Below are 14013 nucleotides of genomic sequence, written 5' to 3' on the forward strand. Positions count from 1 at the left end.
AGAACATAAGGTTGGGGTTGTGGCTCAGTGGTAGAGCACTTGCCTGGCATGTGTGAGGCACTGGGTTCGATTCTCAGCACCAAATATAAATAAATAAATTTTTCTAATGGTTAACCAACTCTAAACTCCTATTAACACTTTACCCGTGTTCTTACGGCTCTTATGACTTTCCACCTATATCACAGACATTTATATTTGTTATGCCTGGTCCAAGCACTGCCTCCTCCAGAATACTCTTATCATTTAAGAGTGGCAAGTTGTTTAATCTGCTTGTACCTCGGTTTCTCACTTGCAAAATGGGGAAATTAATAATGGCCATCTGAAACGGCTGCTGAGAGGGTCCAATGAATTAGTATATGTAAAGTGCTCAGACAGTATCACAGTAAGTGCTCAATATCAGCTACCCTTTTTTACTGTTATTAAATGTGAGCCCCTCAATCCACAGTCTCATTCACCTTCGTGTCTTCATAACGCCTAGCAGAAAACGCTTGCACTTGGAGGTATGCAATACTGTAGAATAAATAAATTAATGACTGCCTTGATAGCTCAAGGAAAAAGCTGATCTACCTAGCTCTCATTCCCTAAACTTTTTCTCTTCCATGTCATTTTCAATTCAGACTATTACTGACTACAAAGTCTAAAGTTTGGAGGGATGCATACAATTTGAAGAACTGAGCGGCAATTTCTGAAGCAGCCAGCAGCCTAGCTAGCTGAGTGCAACAACTGGGCTTGCTCAAGGTGGGCGAGGTGAATTCTGTAGGCCAGACAGCACCTCAAGATATGACAAGAGGAATGTTCTAAGTCCCAATCACTGATGTGTTCAGTGAATCCACAATTTTTTTTTTTTTTTTTTAAGAACAAAACCAGATATTACAAAACAGAGTACTACAACGTTAACCCAATGTCTTCCAAATAAACAGACTCCACAAGACAAACACAACTCATCCAGAGGCAACTAGGCCTGTGCAGCACAAACCGCACCTTCCTCTTGCTACTGCTCTGGCTCTTGTCTCGCTCCGTTTTTTCCTTCTCACCATCTTTCTGTGTGCTGTTTTCTTCATTCTGATCGTGGTCCCCACTGTCATCATCTTTCAAGCTGAAAAGAAAGACAAAGTAGTGTTATTTCATGACTAAGCTGATTCCCATAGGGAATAATTCCCGTTATTTAATAGAGTCACTAGATCATACAACCTACCATGTAACCAACCCAGTCACTCATATTGCGGGCCTGTGAGATGCACATGACATAAAGGAATGTCTCACAGAGTTGCTTAGTGCCTCACCATTGCTGAGGCTGGCTTTGAACTTGAGATCCTCCTGTCTCAGCCTTCAGAGTTGCTGGGATTACAGGTGTGCACCAACGCACCCAGCAATAACGATAAGTTTTTTCTTTTTATTTAAATACTTTTTTTTTTTTAGTTTTAGATGGACACAATATCTTTTATTTTACATTTATGTGGTGCTGAGGATTGAATCCAGTACCTCATGCATGGTAGGCGAGTATTCTACCACTGAGCCACAACCCCAGCCCCACGAGAAGTTTTTCTATCAAATAACTCCTTTGCATTTCAAATGAAGGTTAATCTTACCTATATATATTGCCACATTTCTTTCTTTCCATGTCTCCTAGACTTCCCCATTGTTAATGCCTTAGTTTAGGCCATCTTTTTCTGTCATCTCAATCACTACAATAAATCTCTAAATGGGCTCCCTAACACACATCTCTACCTATCCTCCACAACATGAAATGTATTATCTGACTGCAAATCTGATTATTTAATTTTCATCCTAAGACTGTCAATTGTCCTTTAATGCCTAGCCTTGAGGATGATAAAGTACAATGAAATGTAAGATCCTCTAGAATCTGACTCGTGTCATTGGCATTCACTTCCTCCGTTCCTTCTAATAACCTATATTCCCACCACTTACAAACACCATCCCTTCAAGATGATGTGTCATATTTCCCATGTCTGTTTTTCCTACCACATGGAGGGTTCCCTCAGAACAATGTCTTACATCATCTCAATATCTCCTGCCCCTGGGACAAGAACACACTAAAAAATTGTTGAATGAAAAGGGCAAATAAATGCCCAACAGAATGAATGAATGTGTTCTTGCCTCATAAGCATAGTCAAATGCACTTTAGGAGTTACCCTTTCAAGCACAGAGCAACTACCTCAAATCTACTAATCCAGGTAAAACTATAAACAGATTGTGAGTTTACAAAGATAAGAATGCCATTTATTCTACAGCTAGACTATTCACTTATTATGGGATTTTTCCAGAATCAACTTTCTGGCCTCATAACTATATGTATACTCAATGGAATTAGGCAATTGTCAAGAAAGATACCAATGATGCACCAAGTATAACCACAGACATTATCATATGAAGACATAGAAATGTGTCCTAGGAAACTGCATTTGTAGGGTTTTTTTTGCCTACGAATCCCCATTGCCTAACACCAAAAACACTTGAGAAATAGGAGAACAGATTAATTAGCTGTGTGTTGAGATGCCTGCCCTAGCTGTAGGAGATACTCCGGTAGTTGTAACCTGTGCCATGAGCCTCCCCATCCCCACCATGAAATGTATTATCTGACTGCAAATCTGATTATTTAATTTTCATCCTAAGACGGTCAATTGTCCTTCGCTCTTTAATGCCTAGCCTCGAGGATGATAAAGTACAATGAAATGTAAGATCCTCTAGAATCTGACTCGTGTCATCGGCATTCCCTTCCCCCAAGCAGTCCAGCTTGGGCAATAACCTGTGACTCAAGGCCTAGCTCAAAAATATAAGCAATCCTCCCTCAGCATTTCACCCAAGAGAGGAAAGATCACAGATATGAAAGCTGGGGCAGCCACAAGGGCCCCATGTAAGAAAAGCCATGAGAGAATCAAGACAAGGAGTGAAAACAGCAAGCTAGTTGAGAGAGATTGGAGAAGAGAGGATAGAGAGGCAAGTTTGGTTGTTGTTGCCAAAATGGCCATCTCTCTCTGGCTTAGTTCAGCCTCCCTGGACTTCTGGGAGACCCTTATCTACGCTTATGATACTTCCTCCCCTCAATCAAACTTGTGTTTATTTTCCTTTTCAAAAGGAGTCTACCTAGTACACAAGTTCTATGGATCCAAATTTACCAACATCTACTAAGCATCTACTCTTATCAAGACCTAACTGAGGAGATATGGTACACAGATATTCATGTCCCAGCATAGTGCTAAGGCCCCTGTTATGCCCTCTTTCAACAGCATTTCCTGCCTCAACACACTCCTCTCACTTAGTTGCCTTAATTTAATTGCAGTTCTCTAATATCACCTGTCATGATCAGCATGTGGTCTTGACTCCTCCCTTAATTAACTATCCTTCAGGACTCACTTTCTCCTGGAAATATCTCCCATCAGAAGCAACGTCAGTCTCCCCTTTTCTGAACTTCCCCATATAAACACGTTTACACTTGTCCCTGCTATGTATTGTCATGGCCAGTTTTTGGCCACCTAATCAAGAACATCTCATGGGTCTTTCTAGGCTTAGGCCCAGGATATCTTCTAAATCCTCAGGGCACAATGCAGGGATACAAACTGCACTTTTCTCTTCTTAGCTTCCAATCCCAATGACAGCTGCTGGGGTCTTCTTGGCAGAAGAAGGGCAGTCACCCAACATCTCTCATTTTTGTCATCCCTCAAAGCATTTAAGTTCCTTTCTTTTTAGGAGTTTTGCTGCTGATCACTAGTAGAAACCAGGAAGAATAAGAAAACCTAATGCATCTTCATCTAGTGCTTTTACTTCCTTACCTCCTGAGCGGGAGCTGGCCAACCACCCTGCCCTCTGAGACTATGCATAAGGCAAATCTTTTGCAACCTATTTCCAAGAGGCTGCCCTTCCCAGATCAAAGCTGGATTTGAGCCAAGCACTGAAAAATCAGTGCTCCATAAGCTCATGCCGACAATCAGGACACGAGGCTGTCCAGACTGTGTAGTACCTTGGTTAGCTCACTAAGCTGCTGCCCAGGAATTTCTTCACACTCTGAACTAGACCCATTCCTTATAGTAGGAATCTGAAGCCATCTTTCTATCTCCAGCATCTGACAGTGGCAGAAAACAAACATTTGTTTAATTCATGGATCTAAAATACGAAAGCAATAAATGCCAAATAAATGGTTCAGACAGCAGTTAAGAAAGGGCTAAAAGGTAATTTATATAGACTACGGTCAAAATCAAGTATGGTATCTAGAAAACCAAAATCTGAAACCTGATTGTTTATCACAATCAGGACTGCAGTTCTTGAGAAATCATCTTAGAGTTTTACATGTCAACAGGATCCTACAATTTCATATCTTCTTCCCCTAAAAATAATTACAACCTTGGGGCTGGGGATATTGCATGCATAAGGCTCTGGGTTTAATCCCCAGCACCACCACCAAAAAGAAAAAAAAGTAATTACAATCTGGTTACATTCAGAGAAGAAGACCTACATGGTAAAGGAGGTTTGAGCTCCTCTCTACTCTCTTGAGTCCACAGATTATATTACTGTGCTACCAGCTCCAGGAACCTCACTTTGAGGAAAGCTGGAATACATCCCTTGTGGTGATGTAGTAAAGAGTACAGACTCCAAATATGTAACAATAGTTTAAACAATAAAATCAAAACTAAGGTCATCAATTTCTAATTAAGAAAGCTGGTGGTGAAGCACTTGGGCAAGCCAGAGGCCCTGGCTTCCATCCCCACACACACATACAAAAGAAAACATTATTGTTTTCCCCCTTTCTTTCTTTTTTTCCTCAAAAGCTAGGGGACAGATATTAAAAGATTCTGGCTCAGTACAACAGTTAATAATCAGAAATAATTAAAATGACTCAGGTTAACTTCTATCAGGAGATGCCTGAACCAAAGTAAAATAACAAATCTGGGTGGGCCCTTTCTATTGTTTTGGGCAAGCTACTCAAGTCAGAGAGCCTCATATTCCTTACAAAGAGGTAACAAGATCCCATTTGCAGAGAATTAGAAAGAAAGAAACACCCTGCAAGACTCCTTTCAGGTTTGCAATATGATCTGGTCAAATAAATGGAGGAGGGATATAAGGGTTACAAGAAAGCTCCACTGAAGTAGGATTCGGATCTGGAGCTAGGAATTGTTCACCTTAGGATGGGAGTGAGGGGTCCATACACTGATTGACTCAACTAAGCTGCAGGATGGAGAAGATCCCTACTTTTTCAAGAATCAGAGACCTTTCAGTAAGCAAGAAACATGCCTGAAGAGCTGCAGAGTACACTGGAAACCCAGTAGCCCTGAATTTGCACAACAGCACCCATTATATTGGGGGAAAAAAACAATTTCTGTCGGCAACACCAGGTCAAAACCTATTAACAGTAATCCCACTTTGCATTTATAACTGCATTAATTGGCAATCTAGACAATTTGCTGACTATGGCTGGCTTCCTCCAGCAGGGTATTAACATTAACGTGGGGTGACAACAGCTCAGACATTGGGGGACTTTTCTGTTGTCAAACAACTGGAGGATCTGGGACTAAGATCTGGGTCTTCGGATAGGAGACAGATTAGACTAATAGAAAGGAGGTAAAAACATGATCTACCTCAAGGTACAACTGTTGTAATACCCTTATCTATGTACTGTTAAAAGATACGAACAAAAATTGTAATGCAAAAAGATACAATCATTGGAAGGACCTGTATTTCCTCTCCGTACCCCTAAATTATGTGACGCTGGGACTAGGGATTAGAGTGGGTCCTAGGGAGTGCAGGGTGGGCCCGCCGTGCCGGGAGCCGGGAACCAGATGGGGAGGCGAAAGAGCAGAGTCTCAGGAAGAGGGTGAGAATTCCGTCACTGCCGCGCGGCAGCCACACGGCCTCATCACAGCTGCACTACGCCGGCTGTTACCGTCCCCACTTTGCAGAGGAGAATACCGATGCCCAGAGGAGCCCGGCGACCTTGCCCAGCCAGGAGCTTGCGTGAGGAAAACCGGGCTGGCAGGCCGGGCTACGGAAACCGCCAAGCCGCCGGGGTCTCCACCCCTCCAAGCCGCCGCACCCCGCACCTGGGGCGGGGCCGCGGGAATCTCCTCCTTCCGGGCGGCTCGGCCACCCCTCCCGCGGGCCCCGCGCTTCGCCCTCGGTCCCGGCGGCCCTGGGGTCCCCGGCCCCCTCCTCCCCACCGCAGGGCCCGTGCGGCCGCGGCCGCTGCCGCGCCCTGGAGGGAGGCCGATGCCGCAGAGTGTGCGCCGCCACGTCCCAGCGGGGGCGGGCGCGGGGGGAACGGTTGGGGGAAGGGGCCCCGGGGGGCGGCCACGCGCCACTCACGCGTCGAACTTGTTGTTCATCCTTTCGCCGCCGCTGTCGCCACTATCTCACAGAGTGACTTCCGTTCTGCCTGGTCCCTCCGGCAAGGGCCCGGCCACTTCCGGTTGCACGTGGCTCAGCGGAACGTCGGCGCGCAGGTCCGGAGCGGGACAGCTTTCCCGGGGCGCCGGCTCAGGGAGGATGCGCACAGGCGCCGGCCGGCTGCGGAGCCTAGGGCTGTTGGGGCGTCTGTGGGCCGCGCCAGGGCTCTGCGCTGGCTGTCGGGTGCAAACCCCGACTCCACCTTCGGCGCGGCGACGCGGCCCGGTGCCTCTCTAAACCTCCCCAGGCCAGTTCCCCTGGCACTGCTGTCCAGTAGAGCTGACCCACCTCGGCAGGTTGCCGTGTGGATTCCGGAGTGGCAGGTGCCAGACTCAGGAACCCACGGTTAATGGTAGCCAGTGTTCATCTCTGAGTGCTTACTGTGGGCTGGGAGCTGGAGCTTATCCTCGGCTCTCTGAGCCTTCCTGAGAGGCTAGAAAGTCGCACCATGGTGACAAAACTAATAAGGAACCTGAGATTGTCCCACCGTAATTGTATCCTGGGTGGAAGCCTCACCCCCATCCTCGCCACTCCCTAAGACCCTGTGGTCATGACCGCCCCAGGTACATCACACACATAATCGAGTAAATAAAATGAACCTGCTGGCAGTGGAGCCCCAAAGCCAACAACCTGGCTTGGGGGAGGACTTATTTCCCGGGTCCCCTCTTCCCGCCTTTAGGTGACACTTTCACAGTTTTGAATCACTATTACTCCCATCTCTGGTCCTGTGGCGAGGATAATATAGAAACTAACACCTGTATCTATATTACGGACGGGTAAGCAGTCTTAAAGAGGCATAAGTGACTGGCTCATGGGCACCTGCAGAACTCAGGCCCTTCTGTGCTCAGAGCAGGGCCATGCCTCTACCCCAGGAAGACTATAGCTGATCGTCTTATTTCCTGATAAGTGGGGCCAAGAGAGTCTGATCAAGGTCTCCTTCTGGAAGGCAGAGCCCAGTGGCTCTTTGTTAATCAGCTTCCTGCTTAGTTAGCTCTTCCTTGTTTTAACCATGCTTTGGAACCAGTGCAAAGGCCCTGGCTTTAGAGAAGAGTGGGAAGAAAGTCTACTTTTCAGGCCACAGACTCTTTCTTAGAGTGTCTGAGATTAGGTCAGAGTCAGGAATTCTGAACTCCAAACCTCCCTGAATCACCAGTATCTGGAGGAGTCCCTCTTATTTTGGGCCCAAATTTGCCCATATGGCACAAGGGGGGAATAGTGACTCTTTCCTTTCTGTGATGTTGTGAGGAACTGTTAGCAATGAAAAAAAAAATGATACAACCTGAGAAATCTTCTGTGGTCAATGACACAAAAAGCACATGAGGGGAAAGTCACTGTTGGCTCTTGGGTGCTTATAGCACCCAGGAATAGGGAGCCACATGCCAGCTGGCATGGGCTGCCACCCTTCTTTTGAGAGGGCTCTTCACACCTCTCTTGATTTGCCTTCCTTCAGGGAGGACTCATCATCCAGCTGGAGCATGATATAAAACAAAACAAAGGGTTTCACAATGATGGGAGATGATGCTTTGCTGGAGAGAGAGGAGTGGGCTAAGCAGAGGAATGGTTAGTGCCAGGGCCATCTAGCTGATGTTATGTGGGTGCCAACCCCAGCAACACACCCTGACCACAGCCCATCATCCCTAACCACTCCAGGACTCCAACTCTGTCTCTTTATTTCCCCAGCTCTTCCCAAAGAGCGTCCTCATGACCTCAGCAGTGCAGCACAGCTGATAAGACAAGTTGACCCACAAATATGACTCCTGTATGTCCAGCAGCCATTGGTTGACTCAGTCTGGTGGGGGCAGGTAGGGGCGGGGGTCTCCAGGGAATGGCTGGGCGGGCACCCGGTTATAGTGGGCCATGAGGAAGATGCCAGTAGTGCCGCAGATGAAGAGTGAGAGCATGGCCAGGAAGCAGACGCGGTCCAGCACGCGGCCCACCAGGAACCAGTCCTCATTCCCCTGAGGGCAGGAGCAGGGAGGGAGGTGACTGTGGCACCCGGCCTGCCCTGGCTCCCTCTTCTGTCCTTGGGCCTCCATTCCTCATTTCTGGGGGGTGCTTCCCACCTCCCTCCAGGCTCCAGCCTGTCTTCTTCCACGGTCCCTCTCCCTGAGGACCCTCCTCCTCCCGGTTGCCAGCTCCACCTTTTCCACCCACTGCCCTCTCCTGGACACCCCATTCGCCTTCCCCCATCTCATGCTCATGTACTCATGTACTCTGGACACCCCACCGGTCCGAGCCTGACCCGGCTTACGCTGTCAAAGTGAGTCTGCTGGTGCCGGGCGCGGGCAATGAGGTTGCAGGCGTCCACACAGGCCTGGATAGCAGGGGCGGCCTGTTTCAGGCTGCCACAGAACTCCTGGCTCTGTCCTGGCTCTAGGCCTTTCTCTGATGGGGAGAGAGTACAGCTACTCTCTGATGGAGTGTAGACAGTCAGGTCACTCGCCAGTGGGGTGTATCAGAGAGTAAATGGGGGAGAAACAGGCAGAGAAGTTGGCCTTTCCTTTGAAACCCCAGCCCCTCTTTCCCCAGCTTGGATGCTTGTCCAACACCATCTGCTGCGCCCGGCTCACCAACTGGAGTCCCTGGGCAGGAGTGTCCCCAGTGGCACCCTGGGCCTCACCTAGCTTCTCCAGTGCTGCCTTCATCAATCCATTGCGCTGTCGCTGCCGAAAGAGGAGTTCACTGCGTGGCAGGCAGAGAGCCACCTCCTCCCCAGTTGTGATGGACCACCCTGAGGAGGAGCCATTCTGGAGCCTGGGGCGGGTGTCCTGCATAGTGGGTGGAGCCAGTGGGCGAACATGCATCCGTAGCAGCTGTGGCAGGAGCCGCAGGAACACCTACAAAGGGTGTTGCTCTGGGTGGCTCAGCTTGGACAGCCAGGCTGAGCTTTGGAGCTAAAGCTGGACATTTGCAAGAAAGACTCATGCTGCTAGGTCTTAGAGGCAGCATATTAGGGTCAGTGGCCTGGCCCTGGTACAACTTGGCTGTTGTATCCTGAACATGGACACTGAGACCTCAAACTTTTGTGCATATAAGAATTACCAGGGTACTTGTTACAAACACAGATTCTTGCCTCCTGTCCCCCATGCTTGCTCTTCTGGCTTAGAATGCCTGGGTGCCTGGGAATCTGTATGTGTAACAAGAGCCTCAGTTATCTGCTTCAGGTGGACACACAGATTCTGAATCAGACTACTTCCTCCATTTTCTGGCTGTGTGACCTTGGATAAGCTACTTAACTGCTCTGAGCCTTGGTTTTCTCATCTATTAAATGAAAATGATACTAATATCCACTTAATAGGGGTTTTATAAAGATTAAATAAGCTCACATATGTAATCTCCCTCCCATCACCATCCATCCATCCATTTTAGCACGTGCTTGAAGGTTCATAGAGAACGCGTTTGCTGCTGAATATGACCAGGACGGGAACAAAGGTAAGCGCATGTGAATGGCTGGACAGGAGGATGCTGGGGTGGGCAGGGAGGGGCCTTACCTTTCGAACCCCTCGGGCCATAGAGTGTGTATGGGGGGACCGCAAGGATACGTTGAGCACCACCACAGCATTCACGACAATGAGGATGGTCACCACCATGAGGAAGGTCAGGTACCTGTCAGGAGCAGGTGGTCGGGGCTGGGTGGCCCTCAGGCACCCTGTGCACAGACTCCCCCACCATAAGCGGCTCCTCTCAGGTCCCCTGTCAGAGGGTGGTGGGGTGGAGGGATGGGGAGGGCCAAGCTGGGGTCTTGAGAAGGGAGGGGAAGGGTGGGCAGGAGACAGGACTGGCCTTACTTGCTAATGAGTGGCACTGCCTGCGAGGTCTCAGGTACCTTCTTGGCCACCAGGAAGAGGAAGACGGTCTGGGCCAGGAGCACATTGATGGCCACTGTGCACTTCTGGCCGCCCGCTGACCATGACGGAGAAGCCCTCAGAGCAGGTCTCCCCACCTCCTCCCTCCCTGCCCTCAGAGGAGCCCCTCACCCCACATGGTTGGTGCTGCTCTGTGCCTGGGCAGGGCCTTCTTCCCTGCCCTCCCAGTGGTCCCCTATGCTGGACAGGGGCATGCTCCCCTCCCATGGGTTCCAGGTACCCTTGGCAGGCAGGAAGTAGATAAGGATGGCCACAGAGGAGATGAGCACGCAGGGGGCGATGATATTGATGACGTAGAAGAGGGGCTTGCGCTGGATGAGCAGGTAGAACACCACCTTCTGGTGGCCTGCCTCCTCAGCTGGCGCCTCTGCGTCCAGCAGCATCTTGGCTGGTCGGTGCTGGATGGCCCACTCCCCGTTCTCTACAGGTGGGCGAGCAGGCGTGGGCACATCAAGGGACACCAGTGGGGTGGGAGAGTGGGTATTGACCCCCCTCCCTCCAAAATGGGAGTAATTATCACAGAAGAAGTCAGAAGTCATTGGATTTTTCAGGAACTTTCTTTGTGGGTTGCTCTGGTTTTCACCTGGAGCTCCACTGAAGGGCATGGCCTTGGTCTGGCCTTGACCCACTCAGCCACATCTGGTGGGGGCCCTGTGGGTGGAGGTTACCTGTGAAGGCCTCCGGATCAATGAAGATCCACTCGATGGTCTGGCGGCCTTCCTGACTCAGCTGCAGGTTGATCTCACTGGTGCTGTAGGTCTGAGACCTGGGGGCACAGAGGGTGAAAGGCTCAACCCCCAAAGTCCAGACCTGGCCATTTGGGGGCAACAGTGGGCGTTTGGCTTCAAAAAGTTCAGTCCTGCACTTCTGGGTTCTCCATAAAGCCCTGGTTGTGGGGTTGCTGAGAGTGTGGGGAGAATGGGCTTTTGGAGAGCCAGGATGTTTGAGTCAAAGGGCCAGAGGCTGCTGTTCCATGCGGTTGTCCGACCAAAGTACCCAGGACCACTCCGGGTTTGTCCCTCTCGCTGCTGCCAGCAACTATAACATAGCAAATCCATGTCCACCTGGAGAGGCCCTCTCAGGTCTGATTATTATTTTTTTTTTAATTTTTTTAAGATGTTGATGGATCTTTATTTTATTCATTTATTTATATGTGGTGCTGAGAATCGAACCCAGTGCCTCACACATGCTAGGCAGGTGCTCTACCACTGAGCCCCAGCCCCAGTCCCTCAGGTCTGATTATTGGAGGACCCTCCCTGCCAGATTTCCCTGAAGAAAGACCACTCGTCTAAAACACAGGAACACCTCACTCAGGCCCTGCTCCCACTTTTATGGAGTTGGAACTGAGACCCAGAGACCCCCTGGCCTGGTTTCCCTCCTGGGACAGCCCTGCCTGGTGGGGGTACTGTGGGTGCCCAGGCACGCAGGTCACCTTCTGCCTACCCCACTCCCCCCTCCTGCCCCATCCCCAGACGTTGATTTCCCTGCTTGGGGCACAGGCTGGGAAACCGAGGCCTTGAAGGAGGTGAGAGGTCTGGGCACCCTCAGTCCCTACCTGAGATGAGCAGAGTCCTGGGAGCCATGGATCCTGGCCCCTGCCCTCTAGGGGACTCCAGAACACTCGTCCCCCACCCCTGCCCAGGCACCTCTCAGAGCAGCTCCTGGAATCTCCCCCACCCCATAAGTGGCCTCACTGGAAGACGAGGGAGCAGTTCTGCCAGTCAAAGGGGAAGTAGGTGACGGAGATGGAGCAGGAAGAGCGGAAGATGGCCGGTGGCAGCCAGTAGATACAGCCATCAGGGGACACCAGCACATTGCAGTAGAGGGCCACCTCGAAGATGCCATCCACACTGTGGGCACAGGCCAGTCCACTGCTGTGGGTTCAGACCTCAACCGCCCAAGCAGAGACCCCAGAGCCCAATCCAGCCCTTTGTCCCATGTGGATGGAGGCCAGAGGACACCAACACCCGAACCTGCCACACCCCTCACAGGTCCTCATCCTGAACCACTACTGACTCCAGCAACTTCCCCAACCCGGACCGACTCCCTCTGGGCCCGCCCTGATCTCTGCTTCTCTTCTTCCTGGGACAGCCAAAACACTCGTCCAATTATAGTGTCTGACACTGTTACACTCTTATGATGAACCCTGTCACTGGCCCCAGGTTACAGGGAGGTGGCCCAGCAAGACAGAGTCAGGTGTGGGGTCGGGTCTGCTGGCCCTGGGGTCAGAGTCCATGTCAGCAGGGGGAGAGGGCTGCCCCAAGGCCTGCCCATGGGGTCCTTCCCCAGGCCCCTGCAGCAACCTGCTCTGCACCCTCTGCCCCCACCTCACCCCCTGTCTCTTTTTCCATAATTTTCTTGTTCAGCTGGGCCCTGGCCTGGCATCCTTTGACCCCCACCCCTGCCCATGTCCCCTGCTCACTTGTTCTCCAGCACGATATCCGGCCGCCACACCATGGTGGATGGTACCCTCAGCACCCACAGGCCTCCGTAGTTTTGTGGGTCCCAGCGCAGGCGATAGTCACACCACTGCTGCAGGGAGAAGGGTGGCTTCCAGGCCTTTGCTCTCGCCTGCACAGAGCCCAGGAATGGAAGAACAGCCCAGGAGGCAGGAGCAGCTTTGGGGGGGCCAGGGGCCTTAGGGTAAGGACACTGGTAGACAGGAGGGCAGCAGGGGAGCCTCTTACCATCTCTATCCAGACATTGGTGGTGAGGGCCTCCTCTCGCTCGTTCTAGGGGTTCAGATGAAGGGCTGAGCACCTCATGCCTTGCCCCCCGCCCCCCCCCCCCCGTGCTATTCCCAGAGGTCATTGATGGAACCAGAGGCCCCAAGCCCTTGAGCAGTGCCCCCACCAGGGGGTTTCCTTATCCCTGGCAGCCCCTCACCCCAGTGGGTCCTTCCTCCCTCTTCTCCCCAGCAGTCCCAGGGCCTGGTGACAGCCCCTCTTCCCTCCCTCAACTCACCAGGGAGATGAGATTGGTGAGGGTGAGCTTCAGGCTGACATTGACGACATCAGAGTCCCGCTCTGCGGGCCGCAGGTGGGGGTCGTAGCTGTGCATCAGGTCAGCAAGCAGGCGCGCCTCCTGGTTCCAGCCCTGGGCCCCTGCAACAGACGGCAGGAACTTCAACAGCCCCCCAGAGCCTCTGTGCCCTGAGGCCTTGGGCCCCTGCTCTGGGCCCCCCAGACCCAGATTCCCCCATCTACCCATGTGGACAGCCAGCAGTGGCAGGAGGAACAGCAGCCCCCGGCCTCCATGCATGGTGCCTCAGCTCTCTCCAGCGACAGGGATGGGACAGCAACTCCCCAAGTCCAGGGTGGAAGGAGGGAGGGAGGGAGGGAGGGAGGGATGGACGGACGGGGTGTCATGTGACAGCCTGCACTCCCACCCGCTCCACCAGCTGTCTGACCACAGCATTGTCAGCTGTCCCAGGATGCACACAATGCTGGGCTCAGGTTTCCTGGGCCCCCAGATGGGGAGGGGCTTTCTGTCCCAACAGAGATGAGCACCCCATCCCCACCCTCAAACACAGAGGACCCAACCCAACCCCATTTCCCAGGTGTGGGAGAGAAGCAGGATCTGGGGAGAGGCGAGGTGGAGGCGGTGGCATGGTCTGTACACGAGGTTCTCTGTAATGTGCTTGAGAACCCCAGATCTCTGCCACCAGCCTGACATCTTGGTGGGCCACTCCACTGCTCTGAGACACTGAGAGCAGATAGGGTGAAGTGCCCAGGAGAAAGACGCTTTGGCA

At 51.5% G+C, this 14013-nt stretch overlaps 2 protein-coding genes across 3 annotated transcripts in view; both read right to left on the bottom strand.

Moving 5' to 3' along the window:
• The window catches only part of Eif4e2 (eukaryotic translation initiation factor 4E family member 2), a 28049-nt gene extending 21646 nt beyond the window's left edge, over positions 1-6403 (bottom strand). For both annotated transcript variants that reach the window (XM_027941683.2, XM_027941682.2), the window contains exons 1-2: positions 6316-6403; positions 982-1096 (exon numbers count right to left, since the gene is read on the bottom strand). In XM_027941683.2, coding sequence (XP_027797484.1) covers positions 982-1096; positions 6316-6335 — 135 coding nt within the window. In that variant the 5' untranslated portion in view covers positions 6336-6403. The remainder of the gene's footprint in view (positions 1-981; positions 1097-6315) is intronic.
• A 1674-nt stretch (positions 6404-8077) lies between these two features.
• Positions 8078-13523, bottom strand: Chrng (cholinergic receptor nicotinic gamma subunit). Its single transcript, XM_027941973.2, has 12 exons — positions 13469-13523; positions 13227-13366; positions 12950-12994; positions 12685-12794; positions 11957-12112; positions 10931-11028; positions 10483-10683; positions 10185-10299; positions 9888-10002; positions 9017-9233; positions 8648-8781; positions 8078-8354 (listed from the first exon to the last, which is right to left on the bottom strand). Exons 1-12 carry the CDS (start codon positions 13521-13523, stop codon positions 8181-8183), a joined length of 1560 nt encoding a protein of 519 aa, XP_027797774.2. The 3' UTR covers positions 8078-8180.
• Positions 13524-14013: the final 490 nt, after the last annotated feature.

The sequence above is a fragment of the Marmota flaviventris genome, chromosome 11 (assembly GCF_047511675.1).
Source record: "Marmota flaviventris isolate mMarFla1 chromosome 11, mMarFla1.hap1, whole genome shotgun sequence".
Classification (NCBI taxonomy): domain Eukaryota; kingdom Metazoa; phylum Chordata; class Mammalia; order Rodentia; family Sciuridae; genus Marmota; species Marmota flaviventris.

Coding starts and splice junctions, on each gene's coding strand:
- Chrng (XM_027941973.2), bottom strand. CDS start 13,523: ATGCATGGAGGCCGGGGGCTGCTGTTCCTCCTGCCACTGCTGGCTGTC. Junction 12,995..13,226: donor TCACCAATCTCATCTCCCTG/GTGAGTTGAGGG, acceptor CTGAACCCCTAG/AACGAGCGAGAGGAGGCCCT. Junction 12,795..12,949: donor CCAATGTCTGGATAGAGATG/GTAAGAGGCTCC, acceptor TTCTCCCTGCAG/CAGTGGTGTGACTATCGCCT.